Source organism: Pagrus pagrus, assembly GCF_965226575.1.
Source record: "Pagrus pagrus genome assembly, chromosome: 6".
Taxonomy (NCBI): Eukaryota; Metazoa; Chordata; class Actinopteri; order Spariformes; family Sparidae; genus Pagrus; species Pagrus pagrus.
Genome location: NC_140190.1, coordinates 30,600,206 through 30,619,787, shown reverse-complemented (window position 1 = coordinate 30,619,787; position 19,582 = coordinate 30,600,206). Strand labels below are relative to the sequence as shown.

The following is a 19,582-nucleotide window of genomic DNA, read 5'->3' as shown; positions in this document are numbered from 1 at the left end:
TGTTCCACACTTTTATCCAGTTTATTTAATGTCTGTAAACCAAAATGTTTTGGTGAGTACAAGTATCTGACAGTGTGCTCCTTCTTAGATTTCGTCTTTTTGGTCCTATGCACGTCATGACAACTTTATGTTGCGCATAAAGAGCCAGGCAGGCATGAGGAGGGTCAAATCTGGTGACACTAGTCAACATACAGTTATTATTCAAGCCAATTAGATGAGTTCTGCAAAAAAACAAATAATTCACAAGCTGCTCAACACGAAGCTGAGGAGGTGTGTGTTCGTTTGAATGTTTGCAGAACTCATCTAACGATGTGAAGCTGTCACTGGATTTACTGACAGTTTAAATACCACTCAAAAAGGTGTGGCTATAAAAACAGGTCCACCAGAGAGATAAAAACATGCTTTCATCAGTGACAAGGTTCCTTTTTCATGTTCTGACACACATTAAAGGTTTTCTCATCTGGTTACTCAGTTTACAACTAAACAACATTTCTATCATTCTTTCTGCATTTTCAAGCCAACAGACATTGAAGCTGCAACATGATGCTTTTTCTCTTGAAATAAGAACCTACAGATGAGCTCCGACCCAGACAGAGCTAAAGAAAAAAAGAAAATTTAAAGTCATGACTCACGGTCTGAAGGGCGTATTCGGCTTTCTTCAGGTACTCCTGGCACTGGCCCTGGAGGGCCATGGCCCTCTGGTGGATAGCACTGAGGCTGGAGCCACTGCAGGGGGCAGCAGAGGGAACTCATCACCACTTTATTATTAAACCACCACAATATCACAGTTTAGACCAGGGGATACTGACTTCTTTTTTACTATGTGACCACTTTAAATGAAGGCGTGTCTACTTGAGAACCCTTGTGACATGTTGCACATGTTAATGAGCTGTGAGCAGTTTCACCAAACTGTGATGTTCTCTTCACAAATGGTTTCATTTGAATATTTTTTGCAGATGGTGTTTCACAAAAAGATGAATTTGGTCAGAACAAGATAAAATAAACTTCTTCAGCAGACTTGTGTGTTTTTCTTCTTTCCACTCACATTAATAATTTTGTGTAGAGCCTGACTACTATGGGGCCTATGTTGACACTGATATTAGCAAGTAAAACACTGCGAATTTAATAATCCTAATTTAATTAATTATATAATATAATTTAATAATAAAGCAGCCATGTTTTGTCTTAAAAAAAGTTTTCATATATCATTATATAACTGTGATAGGTCAATTTTGGCATTATATGGTGCATCTTCTTGAAACCACTGACTGCCCTTATTATCAAATCATTTCCTAAATGCCACTGAACATTTCTTTAGTTAGGCACTAATAACTGTCAAAGTCCAGTAAAAATACTGATGACACAGTCAACTTTTTGACTCATAAGAATGACTTTCACAACTAGTTTAGCCTATACTGTAACTGCATATGGTTTACTAGTAATCCATGTATTATGTTGCGGACAGCAAAGAAGTGAAGTATGATCATGTAAGTTATACTAACTGGTATTCTTGATTTTTCTGAAAACCATGGTATTGCTGATTTATATGAATTTGTATGTGTCTTGTAAGCCAATACAGGCTGAACATGTGAATTAATGACACACTCATAAAACCTTTATCATGCCTGCCAAGGAACTACAGATGTAAATAAGCATACTTGCAAGCTCTAGCATGTTTGCATCATGTATTTTCTGATGTATGTTCATACGCGTGCTCTGTCCCAATCAAATAAACAAGTACAATAAAAAAAATCATCATCATATGCAGTAGATACACTGAGAAGGTTAAGCTGGTATCAAACAATTTTAAAAGTTATGATTTTTTTTCTTAGTTTTTAACTAAAAACTTCTAAACTGGTCTCTGTTGGATCAACTATAAAAAAAAAAATAAGACACTGTTTCTAAACATAGTCAAACATAGCTTTGACATTTGTGTTCTGCAGCTTCTTGTCAGTAATCAGCTGATTACCAATAACAACATTTCTGCAAAACTTCACCAAAACTAATGCACAGCACCACAAAGCAAAATGGGGCTGGATGCAAAACAGCTGCAACGAGCCTGAAGACGATGACGAATCTGTCATAAACTGATGTCAGCTCTGATATACTAGTGACTACTATGACCACAACTCTACTTTTTTTTTTTTTTTTTACCATTTTCACTATAATCAGCAGTCAGAAGAATACCTGCTCATAAATATCTGAAGCTTCATGATAATATTTGAACCCAGAAATTAATCACCACTTTTCATCTTAGACTTGTTACACAGGCTTTTGTTGTTTTGTGTCAGACATGTTTTGATCATGTCGGTAAGATTCTCTGCCTCCAAAGTACCACAGTGACAGATTTCCAGACAGAGTGGAAGGTCTGAAACTGACACACGTGTTTCTGGAACGACGAGTGAGTGTTAAGCTGTTGCAGCAGCAGGAACTTAGCAGCTCAGCGTGAGACATAAATCAAACTCAGCAGCATTTCTCTCCAGGGAGGGACGCTGCGGCAGACATGAAGCTGATTCATAACTTCTGCCAAAAATCTGCCAAAACTCAACAGCTTTAAATCATGGAGACCTTTATTACAGTGCAGCATTGTTTTGTTATCACTGTGCATTATCAATTATATAATAAAGGAGTCCCGTAATGTGGTCACTCCTTCAACAAACACACTCTGAATGCACAAAAGCTCAAGTCTTGGTAAAGTTTATTATAGAGATCACCTTACTTCAATTTGAGACTGGAGACAATCATTTCATGGAGTATTAAGTCACAAATCCCTGTTCTTTAACTCAGTGAAAGGGATGTAAATCTCAGATCATCTCCTAGATTAGTAGTGCTGAACGAGACTTGCTTTTTGGGGTCAATGTCAATATTAGGTAGATATTTTTAAGTAAAGAATTCAGCCGATACACAACCATGTTTTGTAGTGATCCCTCCAATATGGCTGCCAATTACTTGTGACAGAGTTTAGAGTTTATAAGCCTGCAAACTATGAAGTAACTATGGTAAGAATTACCATGACCTGGATGACTGAGAACCTTCATCACCATATGTTACGGAATATGTTCTGTGTTAAGGAGGCAGGATATTTAACAGCTTATCAATAAGCTTTGTGTTAAATGATGTCAGTGCAATGAAAGACTAAACGTACGGTGGGGTTTTCAAATTAAACATTATCCCAAGCATCTTTTGTTGCATTATAATCATTATTAAAAAAGGGTTTTCATATCGGTGCATATCGGCTAATGATCGGCCGAAATGGGCCGATAGTAGGCTACAGTCGGCCTTACACAGCAGGGCGGTGGAGTTTGCAGAAGAACAGTATTTCCCTGTAATTATGATCCCTGCTGAAGTTCTCATGCATTTAACTGTTTGATCTGTAAATGCCAGAGCCTTTTTGGTTTGAGGGTTATTGTGTCTGCAGGGGTGAAATGAATACTGGCACTAAACAGGCTGTCATGATGAATATTTCATAGCAGCTTTTCTGCAGAGAAGGCAACGAAATGTCCCCCTGCTCCACAGAGGCAGGCAACAGGTGCCCCCGAGCAGAGAGCACATTCAGAAGTTAGGAAGTGAAGCAGAGAGTGAATTCATACCTCATCCCTCCGGACATCCCTCCGGACATCCCCTTGGACATCCCGCCGCCCATACTGCCCATCGTCCCTCCGGACATCCCGCCGCCCATATTGCTCATCATCATGCCGGACATTCCGCTCGACATTCCGCCTCCCGCCATGCCGCCTGCCATCCCACCCATGGAGGACTTAGAGAAGCTGTAGGTGTTGTATCCGTCCATGTAGGGGTCGTATCCATTACCGCCTCCGTGCACCATCTCGCTCCGTGCGTACTGGTGGCTCATCCCCGTCAGGTCACCTTTGGACTGGGCCCTGCGGCCCATGTTCAGGTTCCCCCGAGACCCGTACATACTCATCCTGGCGAGGTCAGAAGCGACTTGGTGGAAGAAACCGGGTGGAGGAGAGGTGCAGCAGGCAGCTGGTCTCTCTGACTCCACCTGTCCGCCCCGCTCGTCCTGGTGCAGACTGCAGTCCAACAGAAGGGAGGATCGTATTTGCAGGCGGGTGACCACACCTCTCTGTCTCTCCCCAACCTGCTGGGCCAAAAAACTTTCCCCTCTGTTCATGCCACTCCCCTCCAGAGTCAGCTGGAGGCAGGGGGAGTGTTTCTGCTGCTGCAGTTCTGTTTCTGTGGGGACCAACTTCACTGTCAGACATTTTTTTTTTTTTTTTAAAAGGTATATAAGCTATTATATATTATAACACCTGAGGACATGTTTGAGAGGGGAGGACATTTTTGGAAAGTAAAGTGGAGATGTTCAGGAAGGCAAAGACATTTTGGAAAGTATTTGGTAACGAGGTGACAAATCCAAAGTGGAACATTTCAGGCTACATTTTTGGAAAGTGCAGATGGGAACTTATTTGAAAAGCAGGGCTATTTTAGATGATGATGATGATTTTTTAAATTTTATTTTCTTGTCATGCACACAAAGTGCCCAACCCTCATGGGTTTACAGGACAACAAAAGTACAGTTGCAGTGGTCAAAAACTTTACTTCATTGCAGAATGTCAGGTTCTTTTGCAGCTTGGTCTCAAACAAGATATTCTGCCTTCTCTCCCAAACTCAACAAACAAAATCATCATCATCCAGTCAAAAGAAATGGAGACACCCCAGTAAAAAGTACATCCCTTACATCTTCGACAGGATGGAAAGTAAAGATATTTTTGGAGTAGGGCTGCAACAACTCTCGATCCGCAGATTATTTTTATTTTGAATTGATTAGTTGATAAAATGTCAAAAAATTGTGAAACATGGTCATCACAATTCCTTAGAGCCCAAAGTGATGTCTTCAAATTGATTCTTTTGTCCAACCAACAGTCCATTCACATTTTCGTTTGATTGACTAATGCACTATTTGAGTAGTTGTTGCAGCTCTATTTTGAAGTAAACATTTTTTTTTTTTTAGAAAGTGATACACTTTGAAAAGTCAGAAATAAATGCAGAAAAATCAAGGAAATCTTGGAAAGTCTGAGAAATTTTCAGAGTAAAGACATTTTGGGAAATAACAATTGTGAACACTGATGATGTTTTTTAAAAGTGTTGGAAAGTTATATTATTTACTCCAAAAAATGCAGTCTTTCTCTCCTCCCCCCATGCTGATGGAAAGTCAGGTGAATTCCTAGTCCACAACACATTTCTGGAGCTTCACAGCAAAACAGCACTGCAGTATTCTGCTAAACAACTGAAGTAACTGGGGACTTGTTTTAAAATGTTGGAAAACAACAACAACAAAAAAACATAAAATGGCTCAATAGATTATTTGAAAAGATGTTATGTAACATTTAGCTTAGCAGATACAGTGAAGACTTTGGCTGAGAAGAGGATGTACAGTAAATAAAAGTTTTCTGAAAAAATGTGGATTTGGATTATGCCGGACGAGCTGTATGGAGCCATTTTATGTTTTTACTCTCGGTTGTCTCCAGCTACTTCAGCTGTTTAGGAGAATGCTGCAAGTGGGTTGTTGGGTTAGGACCTGGAAAGCATTACGTCCTCACAAGAATAGAAGTACACTGTGTGTGTGCACCCATACACACAACTTTTATCTGCCAGTATAGTTAAGAAAACAAAAATACAAATATAACTACGTAAGAATGCAGACAATATTTTTGATTCAAACATGTTTCAAAATAAAATGTATAAGCTCAATATGTTATTTATGTGCATATGATATCTTGGAAGATTATGTAAGATCTGCAGTCTGCAGTCGCTGAGTGCTGTGAAGGTTAAAGAGCTTCGAGGCAAACTGCCTCAGTGACAGATGATGCTTCCACCTGACCAATTTCAAAGTAAAACAACCGTCAGGGTGCATCTCTGGCCTCTCCTCCTCGCAGCTTTCAAACCTTCCCTCAACACGCCCGTCTCACCCTCTGCAGAGAAAAAAACTCACACTACTTAAACACTCGCCTGCAGCCAATGGGAGGGACTCACAGGAAAAACAAGTCTGACAGCTCAGCATGAAGTGACAGCAACTTTGAATTCACATCACAGTTCGAAGACTGTTTATATATGATGAATAGCAAAACATACATTTTTTAAAAAGGCTCGGACTGATTACTGATTAATGCTTTTTTCTGACATGTCTCACTTATTTTGTTTGCAATTATTATTCATTACATATCATATGTTTTGTGCAGAGCTACACTGACAATATTCAGGACAATTCACAGCCGTGTTCTTTGCAACATGTGCTTGATATTTTTGCAACACTTTACTTGATATGAATCTGTTATGATGTGATCAGTTATGTAATTTATCATCATGAGTATGTCCCATGCAAACGGAAGCAAGTGGTCTAACTGAAGATTTACAAATCATTGTGCGCTTTAATGCAAGTTCATCCACACATTCAGCCACCTTGATTTTGTGCATTTTGTTATTTTTAGGTTTGCAAATCCAACATGAAGTGAACACCTTCATCACATAAAGATCACTTCTTTGTCTGTCTGACCTTCTAATGCAGCTTGAAATCAGCTGGCTGTACGGCAAACTTCAGGCAGGCAGTGCTGAGAAATCTGTCGAGTTGTCAACCGCAGACTTCAGAGTCATACTACACAAGTGTAGAGTACGAAGACACACACATTCACAAGCTCACCCCCTAATTATCCCTCCAGCATATGCAAATGTACTCTCTGTAAACAGCAGTGTGATGTAGCTGTGATCTTTTTTAGGTCACGCTTGCAGCATACTTAGCTGTATGAATGTAATACCGGTTAGCCCACCACCACAATATTTTAACAACTCATGGGTAAAATTTACTGCAAACATTCATGTTCTCCTCAGGGTGATTTCTAATAGCTTTGGTGATCCTCTGTTCATCTAGCGCCATCGTCAGGTCAAAATTCTATGACCAAATACCTGCAAAACTAATGACTATCCATTATCCAGTATAACAAACGACGACGGTGAAAATTACATTTTTGATCATTTTTTGGGGATAGGAGGAGAAAAGTAACATCAGAGAAGAATTCTTCTGACTCTATTATAGACTGCAGACTACTGATTCATGACCTCAAATTTACAGTGTTTGGTACAACTGGATGAAGATGAAGTTTTCATTCTTTGTTTGTTTGGATTTGTGTATTGCGTCATGTTGTCTGTTGTCTTTCACCATGGTATATGTCCCAGAGCATTATTAATTGGGCAAGGTTTTTTTCATCACAGTTGGATGTTGAGGTTTTGTGCTACTGGATGATGATGATGATGATGATGATGTTGATGGGGGCAGTGGTGGCCTAAAGGTTAGACTGGAGGGTCGCCAGTTCAAATCCCCAGACAGGCAGAATAGATCTGGGTGGGTGGGGGAAGTGAAAGACAGCGCTTACCCCTCCCTCATTACCACCACTGAGGTGCCCTTGAGCAAGGCCCTTAACCCTGACTGCTCCAGTGGAGCTGCTTAGTGGCTGCAGATCAAACTGTGGTAGTACTGAGCAGCTTCCATGTATGAATGTGATCAGGATGTTTCCTGGAAAAGAGAGTGTTTCTCTCAGTGAACCCTCCCTGAATAAATAAAGGTTAAAAAAACACTGGGGATGATGAGTAATGTCCCCACCAGTTTTGCTTCTGTCCCTATCACTTTTTAAAAGCATAATGTTAGAGACATTTAACTCACAAATAATATTAAATACATTTTGATGTGCCATTATGGAGTGTTATCCAGAAATGTTTTGTGGACTACAAAACTTCACCTGATTTTCAATCAGCATGGGGGAAGGAGATAAAGACTGAATTTGTATGTTTCGGTGAACTGCTCCTTTAACATGTTGGAATGCTTGGTTTTCTGTAAGTTACTGTGTCTATAGATGTCATGTAGATGACCAGACATGAAATTAAAATATTCTTTCATTCAGTCATTAAACCTCTTGGTGTATACATTACATCAGCATATTAACATCATCATTGTGATCATGTTAGCTTGCTGATGTTAGCTTCTAAATTAAAGTGTAGCTGTGCTTAACAACATGGCAGAAGACTCCTTAGTCTTGTTTTCATTTGACCAGGATCTTCAAAACCTCTTTTTACAGAGAGGGGTTTTTTTTTTGCCAAAACAGCAGCACAGATTACACAGAATTAACATTTAACAGAAGGAAGAGCAAGGAAAGGAAGAAAAAACAGAAAAAATCAGACTGAATCCAAACGGTGTGTTTGCAGTTATTGAGTCAAGACCGATCATGTCTTACGCTTCACGAGCATGCCTTTATTGGCTCAGTAGCAGCTCAGTATTTCCCTCTGACTTTGACCTGATACAGTTCACCAGCACAAATAAAGACGATCACAATAAAGGTAACAAAAATAACATGTGATTTACAAGAGCTTGAATCCTCTGTCACCCATAATCTCAGCAGCTATTGAGGAATGTAGCGTGTGTGTGTTTGTAAGTGTGTGGGATTGGCAGATATGTGTGTGTGCACGCAAGACTGAAAGTAAGAGAGAGAAGCAGGAATTGAGGGCTGTTTTTTTAGAATTTGTTTTGCAGTTTCTGATTTATTGCAAACAGCTGTTTTCCACAAACTCAAGTATAATTGTAGACTTGGTGCAGATGATGGGCTGCAGAAGAATTTCTACCCATCATATTTGGGTTTCGATGATGAAGCCAACAGCTCTGCTCACTGACACATTTTTATTAGTATCGACTGAGTCTTGGAGCTTTTGTGCGCGCCCTGTGAGTGATTCACAGATATAATAAACTGCCTTAACATTTTTCTCAGGCAAAAAAAACGTCCATCTTACTGTCAAGATATTCCCTGTGGCGAATTGCATTTCAGAACACGCCCTTGCCTGTAGCTTTTAACTCACACAGATACACACCTTTTGACATAACTGCATTCCAGCGCTGGTCCTCCTTTTTCAAAAACTAGATTTGTGTCCTAATTTGCAGCTCTGAAAGCTCTGCTGTCATTTAAAAATGATAAAGTGCAGAACTTGAACTCTGCATGAGCATGTTTCAGTGGGTTAATTACACTTCAGAGGACAAACTTAATTAAGACAGAAGAAGGGGATTGTCACAGTCTTCTGCATATTTAATCTGCTGCACAAAAGGCTTTAAAACTAATCACTGAATTTAACACTTTTATATCGTATTTGTATGTGAGTCTTTTTTGTCCTCTGGCTGAGTGAGCTGAATAATTTTAGGGTGTGCTTCTGAGGCGTAGCCCCAGCGTTCCCACCCTCTCCCATCTCCTTTCATTGCTGATTACTGGAGGCAGGATAAGGCTTGCACACTTTAATAGGTTTGTAAGGTTGCCTGACAGATCACAGAGAGTGTGACAGATGTGCAGAAGCTCTCTTGTTTCACAGGCTCAGGGAGAGGAAATGGAAATATTGTGGAGCATAAAAATCTTGTTGTACTTAATCCAGCACTAAAATACAATTAACAGGCAAATAAAGTTGTTTAAATCTTGATAATTTCCTCGATCAGGCACTTCCTGATCTGAGAAAAGTCATTCTCACCCTCATATCTTCCAATCTTGAGTACTTGAACTTGCTATTGTTTGATATCACTGGTCCAGAATGCTGCAGCGAGGCCAAAGAGAGTTCACTTCTTACCTTTATTCACTGGCTCACTGTTACTGTTAGAGATGAGTTTAAACTCCTGCTGCACCTGCACCAAATTTAAGGAACTCTCCCTCTGTTATATTCAGTTATGTTGATTTCTTTTAGGCACTTTTAATCAATATTCTTTATATCAACGATCATTTAAGTGAGTGTCTGTAATGTAAAAGGGGTCAACAAATCCACAAAGAATTGTATCCAACTCTTGGCTGGTTTTAGCAGACAAGTTAGTTCAAACCCACTGATCACTGCCAGCACAGCACCTCACAGCAGACAAAGTTTGCAACTAGCTTCTGGCAGCAGCTAAAGAGCCAGATATTTTCTCAGGAGGAGTTTCTCAGAAGAGGGAGAGTGTATTACTCATCAGCTGGTCACAAAAATAACTCATAATGAATGCTAATTTTGCTAACTGTTTGCAGATATGTCAGCTATAACAGTTTTGGAAAGTGATTAAGTCAGTGGTTGCCAAGTGAGAGACCAATGTTGTTTATTTTTTTAAAGTTTTTTTTAGGCCTTTTCATGGCTTTATTGACAGGACAGCTTGTGAGATGATAGGGAATGAGATGAGAGAGGGGGGGGATGACATGCTGCGAAAGGCCACAGGTCAGACTCAAACCATGGGCTGCTGCAGCAGCGAGGACAAAGTACATAGGTCACACCCTTTACAGCTGAGTTACTAGGGTGGTACCAAGAGTCCAATGTTTGAGACAGTGTTTCAACATTTGTAAGCCTGAAATCACTGGATGTTTTATGAAAATCTTGACATTTTCCCACCTTGTCAGTGGCAACAAATGGGTATGTTTTTGACGAGATGTTGGGATAATTTGCAGCCAAACACCAGGTATTTTTAATGACACTGGACTAATCCCAGAGGTGTTTGTGACGACAGAAACAGGTAAGCAAAAACATGATGTTTTCCTAACCCTAACCAAGTGTTTGTTGTCCCAGACCATAAGCACAATGTTGTCACAACATAAAATTGAATAAATTGCACCTAAAGAACCATAAAGTTCCAATATAAATAAATGTAAAATTGCATCATATCTGTGGTTTGCAGAAACACTTATCCAGGGTTGTGTGCTCAGCCCTCTCCTGTTCACACTGTACACTCATGACTGCACTCCCAGACATCTACAGAACTCTATCGTGACAATAGCAAGTTAACCACCACCATCGGCCGTATTATAAACAACGATGAGAGTTCATATCGGGAGGAAATCAACAACCTTGCAGAGTGGTGCACCGAGAACAATCTACTGCACAACGTCAGCAAAACCAAGCAGCTGATTGTTGATTTTAGAAAGAAGGAGGCAAAGACACACACCTCTGTCTACATCAGAGGGGCAGGTGGAGCAGGTGAACAGGTTAAATAAAAAAAGCACATAAAAAGGATCTGCTTCTTACAGAAACTTCAGTTTTCTGGAGCCAGATTCTTGTCAGTTTTTACAGAAGAGCAATAGAAAACATCCTGACTGGAGTCGTACTGGTACCATCTACAGAGCATCAGTGACATCAGTGATGTGAGATGTCTGCACAGAGGTAAAATAAGGTAAAGACATACAGTATGAGACTTTCCCCAACCTACAGCCTGAAGGATGAATTAATCCTTTAGTTTAACTGAAAACTCTGACAGTAGATGATGTGTGCATAACATCATGGGGGTCAGTTAGTGTCAGCCTCAGAGCTGTGTGCATGCTTTGATTTAAAAAAAGAAGAAAAAGGGACAGTATAAACCTGTTCTTGTTCTCCTTAAGCCGTTACAGCTATTAAGATTAACATTATTATATTCAACGCCCCGTGATCATCTCCACCTTGTCCCGCAGGTGATCTGAGGGAAGCTCCTGGACGAATACGAGCTCCACACCCATGAACACACCCATGTTTGGCTGTAATCAAGGGCGGAGTGCTTATTATTAATCCTGCCATCAAGTGAAACCCCCTTTTCCATAAAAACATACACACAGATACAACTATCTCATGTTAGCATTTCTGTGCTGACTCAGACCACATCCCTGCAAGTACAGACAGTACCTCCTGTACGAGGAGGAGCTTTTTAATTGTTTTGTTTTGTTTTTTCTGCGTCTGAGGGGCTGTCTCATCATGTCAGATCCTTGGCATCTTCACCCTGCATGAACAATGCCTGTGTGTGTGTGTGTGTGTGTGTGTGTGTGTGTGTGTGTGTGTGTGTGTGTGTGTGTGTGTGTGTGTCTAGGGAAAGTTTTCAGTCATTAAACCTAAGGATTAATAATGTTGATGAGTAATGAGGATAATATCTGGTGTTCAGGGCGTGGCTGCTTGTCTAACATTGTTCTCAGGACTCTAATATGACATGAAACGTTAAGAAAACCATCTTTCTGACTGGATGTTATTGTTTTTGTCATGAACCTTCAATTCTGTTAGAAGCTTTCACAATTTCACCAAACTTATCCCAAAGTTCCAGATGTCTTTTCATCTGGTAATCACCACATCAGTGCTGGCTGGGATCCATTCAGTAATGTGAGAAGAAGACCTGGTGAGGAAAAGCATTGTAGTTCACACGATAATCCAAACACATCAAGCGTCTGTCAGGCTTATTACTACAACATTAACGTTAGGCTTCGCATTACGTACACAAAACCCAGAGCAGGTTATACACTCATGCAGGGGCGCGGCCCTTCTGTGTCTTCTCTGCTCAACACCCTTGAGGCTAATGGCATGTCAAGGTGACATCCATGTCAGCACCTGCACAAGCAGGTGGTGCACAGAGAACAAACTCAAAAGTAATTACCGCCATGAATAAGGAGTAACAGTCAGCAGATTACTTTCTTTAAATGTTTAGCAAAAAGTGTTTTTTGTCAAGTTCAGGTGACCACCAACTGGCAATCAGGGAAGTTACAACACTTGTAAGCACACCACCTTTTTTGAACCTGTTCATTACAGAATTGACTATAAGAATTTGCTGCTGCAAACACTTAAAGGGTAACTCCACCAACCTCTTCCAACCGTACCAGGGCCAAGAAAGTGTACCGTGCCTGAGCGAGGTACATAAAGCTCACACTAGTCAAACAAACTGGACGTTGGAGGTCAAACATGCTTGGGCACGGTATGGATTGGTAGTGTGAGTGCACCCTCAGAGGTGGTCTGGGCGCCTCATGACTACAGTCTTCGAGTAGGCATTTAAGGACCGCCTTCTCAACTGACGTCATCTGTGACACTAGAAGAAGAAGAAGAAGAAGAAGAAGAAGAAGAAGATGAAGAAGAAGAAGAAGAAGAAGAAGAAGGCAGAACAGATTACACACTGTCTGGTTTCCATGTGGTTCACTGTAATGTCAACCATGTGTTTGGGCTCTCGTAACCTGCCAATGCCAACTTTGCAAAACTTTGCTAAACAAATTCTAAATTATTCACGCCTTACTGATAATTTGGCGATAAATGCAATATGTACTATTTATCCGAACAGTTGTGTGAATGTTTTGCGCATTACTCATTCCAAATACAAAAAAGAGGGAGAATAAGGAGATATAAAATTAACTATTAAAAAAACTAGAGAGAAGGCCAGCTGGGACAGGGAGAGTGGACCTCTTCTGTGGGTGACAGATGCACCTCATTGCTTTCATGCTTAAACTGAGAAATAAATACTCACTTCACTTCATATGAATGATACAGAGGGAAAATATGAAACACAAGTTCTTGCAGCTAGGACGACATGTAGCACCTTCCACTGTAGCTACTGAGCAGTTGAGTCAACCTCTCCTTTATATGTGACTCATATGGTGTTTTTTACTTTACTAATCAAAGTGCTTGTGAATACTGAAGTTGCTCTCATCATTTGCAAATTTGGATTTGTATTGTAAACACAGCCTATTTGCACAAACTTTAGACTTTGCAGTGGAGGTTATAGGGTGGAGTCGGGAGCATAGCAACCAGAAACCAAAAGCCACACGCACACACACACACACACGCACACACACGCACACACACACACACACACACACACACACACACACACACACACACTACTGTTGGACAGAGTCACAGTCATATAAAGGGAAGAGTCCGTACTTTTATTCTAGGGGCTTAGATAGTCATACATTTTTAATAGAGCATGCTGAATCATGGGGAATAAGGAGAAAGAGAGAATGAACTGTTTTCCTTGTGTTTGCACATGTGCAGGTGTGTGTGAGTGAGAGTGTGATCATATAAGGGAGGATAAGAGAAAGACTCATTCATCACCTGAGGGACTTTGCATCAAAGGTGAAAGAGGTGACTGTGCAGTGAAACTGAGAGCAGCTCTGTGCTCAGTTTCAACATGGCTGCATGTTTCTTATCATGTTTTATGATATTAGAAATGAAATTGCAAGAAAGTCTACCTACAGGAGCGGTTACAAGTGAGAATATACGGCTGTACGTGTCCACTGTGTATTGTTCTGTCTGGTAAGGCAGTAAGACTGGAGGCTGTTGTCGCTCCCTGATCCTGTGACAGGAGTGTACCTGTGCAGCAGGGTGACATGGATATGCCTCCTGGGGGTATGGAGACAGAGCTGGGGTGGGGGAGGAAGGGGGAGAGGGTGAATGGGAGGGAGGGCCCATCAGAGGGCTGTCACATGACACCTGGACCAATCTGGGTCACTGGTCTCATGGAGACAAACGATGCTGCTCCACCTCCTCCTATACAGAGGATTCTTTCACTCCAGGTCTGTCAGCAGAGTTAGAGAGATTCTCTGTGATGTGACTTAAAGATGTCATATTTATGCATCAAAATGTCTACAGGGGCTGTTGTTATATTTTGTTGAGCTGTGTACTTATATTATCCCAAATGTTTCCAATGATGTTCAAGTCCAGAGACAGCTGTAATCTTATTCAAGGTAGAGGTGTGTTTCATTTGAGTCCCTTTTGCATTAACTTCCAGAGAGAGTCAGAGAGTAAGGAAGGAAGTCGGTGAACATCGTTGGGATGATGTAAGTACACAACTCAACAAAATGTATAACGATAACAAGTCATTCTTGGCATTTTAATGCAGAAATGTTACAAAGAGTACATTATTATGATGGATTAGTATCTTAACAGTGTATCCATTGTGCACAAGTTGAACTAAATATCAAACTGACAGCACTTTATCAGTCTGTTTTGTGCTTCTCTGCTGCGTCTCTGCTGGTTGCCTGACTGTCACCTTGTGGTGACAAAATGACTCCACAGCTGTGTTCACCAAGAAATAGTTAGTTAGAAATAGTTGTTGTAGGTGTTGCTTCTGCAAGACTTCTACAAAATTCCATTTTACTTACAGTTAGCTGCAAACACAGAGAGAAGACAAGAGCAAGAGTTGAAGCACCATCCTAAAGGCTCTGTGTGTTTTTCTGTGTCATAATTATGTTTTCATGAGTGTATAATCAACTGAAACCAAGAATCATTGTTTTTGTTACCTTAATGAGACTTTCATATCTACAGCTGGTCCTCTTCCACAGAGTCAGCCATGTTTCTACAGTAACCCAGAATAGACAAACCAAATACTGGCTCTAGAAAGGGACTTTTCACGTTTTCAGAGGCCACCATAGGTTCACCTACATGCTTGGAAGGGGAGGTTGAGGGGAGGGGTATTCAGTTGGTTGCAGACTGTTGTTATAAAGCCTGTCTTTGGGCGACTTTGTCAGGCAGTATTCCCCTCGTCTTTCCACTATCTGCATTTTACTGTACTATTTTGAAATTCTCTTCTGCCACTTGAAATAACAAGCTCATAGCTAGCAGCCTACACGCAAGATACTAACCTGGTCGCTAAGAACCAAAACAAGCTAGCTGCTGTTACCTTTTCTTTTTTGAGGATATAGGATTTAAAGTCAGGGCTTGCCTCCCTATATCCAAAACAAGTTCCCCCCCAAGACTATTTTGCAGGCAGGGAGACCCTCTCTGCATCCTGGGTTAAGTGCCGCCTGAGATGACTGTATGTCTTTAAAACATTTACAAACAAGCCAGTTTTTTCCCAAAAGCAGAATTTTTCCAGCACTGACAGAGCACTTTGGCATAGATGTGGCTATGTGAGACTAGTTGCAGTCTACAACCTCTCCGCTAGATGCAACTAAATCCTACACACTGGACTTTAAATTGCAACGCTGCCTGTTAAAAATGTCCTGCAGGTGGCACTGAAACACAGAAATTGTCATTTTTACATTTCTGTTTCTGTCCAGATCAAGCAAATGAGATACAGTATGATGTGTTAATTAGTGAGGTTTAAAGGCACTGGTGAGTGTTTTTGAACTTTGGACAGAGGCAGGCTAATTTTCCCCCCTCCTTCTAGTCATTATGCTAAGCTAGGCTAACCGCCTCCACAAATATACACGATTTATAATTATCTTTTGATCTAACTCACGAAATAAAGCGAATGAGTGTATTTTCCTAAAATGTTGAACAGTTTGGAATCAGTCGAAATATTTTATTGATCTTTGCTGGAGAAATAGGGTTTTGTTACATTTGCTGCTTATCATCATCACCATCATCATCATCATCATCATCATCATCATCATTACCGTTATATTATATTATTATAATTACTTTTTTCACTTCGTCTTTATTTCACTTTATCTTTGTCTTGCTTGTTGTGGTTTACATTTTTAACTCAGTCAGTTTGTTCTTTTCTCTCTGTCTATGACTCTCAGGCTGTTGTGACACATGAACCTCCTCGCTGAGGGATTACTCAGGTCTTATCTTCTAGAATAGAAATGTCTCAACAGAGGGAAATTATTAGAAAGCATAAAATAGAGAATATGTGCAAGAAATAAGCGTATGAAAAATGTGTGCATTAAATTCTGATATGTGGCAACTATATATGTTGAGATATGTGCCTCATACTACACTATAACTAGGCTGTATATAATATTGAATAAAATAATGATGGTGATAGGTAATAATTGACAATAATTGACAGTAAAAATGCATTGAGCAATTGCACAGTTTAGAGCACTGTGTGGAGCAACTGAACAGCAATAAATCATTATCATGTTAATTTGTTCATACAAGTATAATTACCATAAAGTGATTAAGCGATTGCTGGCAGTTACATTTAATTGAATTCAGCCTAATTTAATTTAACTTGTTCTACTTTTTTAAAATGGTGTGTTTGTGGAGGGGGGTCACATTCTGTGTTGGGGCCCAGAGAAAGCCTGATCCAGCTCTGGTATGTGCTCTCATATGGGTGTGGCTGGCAGACGGTAACAGATGACAAACACCCACACACACTCCTCAGTTTATTCTCAGCCTCCTCCTCGATCTTAACTCTTAATACGTCTCTGAGGAGGAGGAGGAGGAGGAGGAGGGTGGAGTGAGGAAAGAGGTGACAGATGAGCACAAATTGTCACCTCTCTGTTACACCGTCAGCCGCACCCTGAATACCAGCTCAGTGTCGTTCAGAGGCACCTGGAGTAAACTGTTTGCTATCACATTAACACACACACACACACACACACACACGCTGTTCTGGCTGCAGGCTTCTTCTCCACTGCTGAGAGAAAATCTGTCACTCACTTGGATCTCAAGGTCACTCACACTCAGTCATTTGGGAGCAGCTGCAGCCACATCACCGCCTACAACTCTGATATCTGCCTGCAGACATCTGAATCTCACTCCTCTGCTCCGCTGCACCGCTGACGGCTCAGCAGTGAGAGCTATAGTATATTTCCTGTCTTGTAATTATGCTGTAAATCTAATTAACAGAGACAAACTGGTGCAAGGACGCCTATCCTGATCTTTGGACGCCCCCTCGTGGGTGACAGGCAACACACCATCCAAAACAAAAAAAAAACCTAACATCCTCCTATTGTCTCCTCTAACCAGTAACTCATACTGCCTATTTATATGACGGTTATGAAAAAAAAAATGACATGACGCAAACCAGCCTCCGTGGGACGATCAGCACCACCACACACTGCCTTTAAACACCTGCAGCGTCCTCTCCACTTCATCGTTTCATCATAAATCAAAATCAGTCGATGGAAAACGTGAATGATTGAAAAATAACAAGCTTGATTTTCAGTGGAGAGGACACAGGCTACACAAAGAGGATCATTGTTGCCTGCAGATGCCCGTCAGTGGTGCAGTCGTCCTTTGAAGGCTCTCCAATCGCAGCGCATAGCGCGACCAAGCGAGGGCGGAGCTTGGTCTCCCCCATCCCCGCTCCGAGCCCCGCTTTGGCACCGTGTCCCATTGACTAGACGGCGACAAACCGAGCAGCACATTCCACTCCGTCTCTGAACTCAGCTCCATCACAGTGGACAGGTGATGACTGGGAGCTCAGATATTCTGGATCTGTGGAGCTAAGTGATGCGCACCTCCAGGAGGTCACGGTCTGGACAGGTATGAGACCTGTGGCGCACATGGATGAAGGAGCAGCAGATGTTTACTGAATCCCAGTGTGGATGTAGCTCCATATTTCACTTGTACACTACCAGCAGGCCTGGCCCACTTGAGCTCCTCATGGATGGATCCCGCTACCGGAGCTGTACTCATGGAATACAAAGCCCATGCTGGTGAGCATGCCTGCCTGTCCGAGCCCTCTCCTCTCCGGGAGCCTCTCCTCCTGACACAGCCTCTATACTCGGACATCCCCTGGTCACTTCCAGTCCCCTCGCCATGAGGACGACCGCTCGGTGATTCTGTGCCTCTGCACGCCTGCACGGAGCGCAGACCCTCATTTTTTGGATCGTGCTTTTGTTGGCTACACACAGGATTTATCTGCGCTCTGGGCTTTCTTTGTGTCAGAGAGCTTAACGCAGAGTGCGCGGACGGCAGCAGAGCGGGGGCTTTGCTTCACCCGCTGTTGCGCCCAGCTGCTCTCTTTGTGGCCGGGCCGTGATGGCAGCCGGCCGGCCGGAGGCGCAGGACCACCCGCCAGAGAACGGCTTCACCCCGCTGGAGCACCCGGTGCCCCGGCTGCTGCCGCACATCGACGGCTCGGTTCTGCCGTCTCTGGGGGGCTTTGGGAAACATCAGAAGCAGCTCGTGGTCCTGACCTGGATACCGGCATTGTTCATCGGCTTTAGCCAGTTTTCGGATTATTTCCTTCTGGCGCAGCCCAATGGCACGTGCGTGCAACCCCTCGGAAACCACAGTAACTGGACCGCGGGGTCCCCGCCGGTCACAGTCACAAGCGGCTCGCCCGCGCTGCTGCTCAATGGCAACGGCACCGGGGAGGGATACGGCGACGGCATCGGTCTGCTGTGCGCCTGCAAGGAGTGGAGGCTGGAGCTGCAGACGGGACTTAGTCAGAATGTTGTTACCAAGGTAACGAGTGAGCACCAGATAGATCCACAGTGTTATCCCTATGTTCACCATCATCCTCATCATCCTCCTCACCACCCTGTGTCTTCATCATCGCTGCCAGGCTCTGTTTGGAGCAGAGCAGAGCCCCATACACAAGACAAACACAGCTGATTGACAAGTTACCCACTGACCTCAATATGAGAGGACGTGCGTGCGTGTGTGTTTGTGTGTGCGTGTGTGTCAGCAATGAGTAGAGCTATGCTGCAGGATGCAGCGGGCATGCATTTTTATCTTCTGCGTTTAACCTGCCTTGTGAGGACATTCCTGCGTTGTGGGGACATTGTGGTCGTCCTCACAACTTCAAAGGACTGTTTGAAGATTAAGACTTAGTTTTAAAGTTAAGCTGAGGATTAGGTTTGGTTAGGGTTAGGGTAAGGGAAAGGATTTCAGTTCTGATGGTCAAGGTTAGGTAAGGAGTTAGGGTCCTCACAAGCAACGCTAGACAAACATGTGTGTATGTGTCTCTGAGTTGGGCTGGACCGATGGACAATTTGTCTCCATTAAGACATCATTATGGCAAATTAATACCAAATCTATGATGTTCCATTCAGTGAAATGTGCTCCACTAATATTCATGACTTAACACAAAAAACTCATGCAAGGTTGACTTACCACCTGAACAAAGTGGGCAGCTGTCCCAGAGCTGGACGGATGCACCAACTTAACTTTCCCTCCTGAT

General features: G+C 42.1%; 2 protein-coding genes across 3 annotated transcripts in view; one reads left to right on the top strand and one right to left on the bottom strand.

Moving 5' to 3' along the window:
- dspb (desmoplakin b) overlaps positions 1 to 4,011 on the bottom strand; it is a 33,286-nt gene extending 29,275 nt beyond the window's left edge. For both annotated transcript variants that reach the window (XM_084355146.1, XM_084355147.1), the window contains exons 1-2: positions 3,591 to 4,011; positions 633 to 726 (exon numbers count right to left, since the gene is read on the bottom strand). In XM_084355146.1, coding sequence (XP_084211272.1) covers positions 633 to 726; positions 3,591 to 3,925 — 429 coding nt within the window. In that variant the 5' untranslated portion in view covers positions 3,926 to 4,011. The remainder of the gene's footprint in view (positions 1 to 632; positions 727 to 3,590) is intronic.
- Positions 4,012 to 17,462: 13,451 nt separating this feature from the next.
- slc22a23 (solute carrier family 22 member 23) overlaps positions 17,463 to 19,582 on the top strand; it is a 28,490-nt gene continuing 26,370 nt past the window's right edge. The window contains exon 1 of the mRNA XM_084354527.1: positions 17,463 to 18,864. Coding sequence (XP_084210653.1) covers positions 18,436 to 18,864 — 429 coding nt within the window. The 5' untranslated portion in view covers positions 17,463 to 18,435. The remainder of the gene's footprint in view (positions 18,865 to 19,582) is intronic.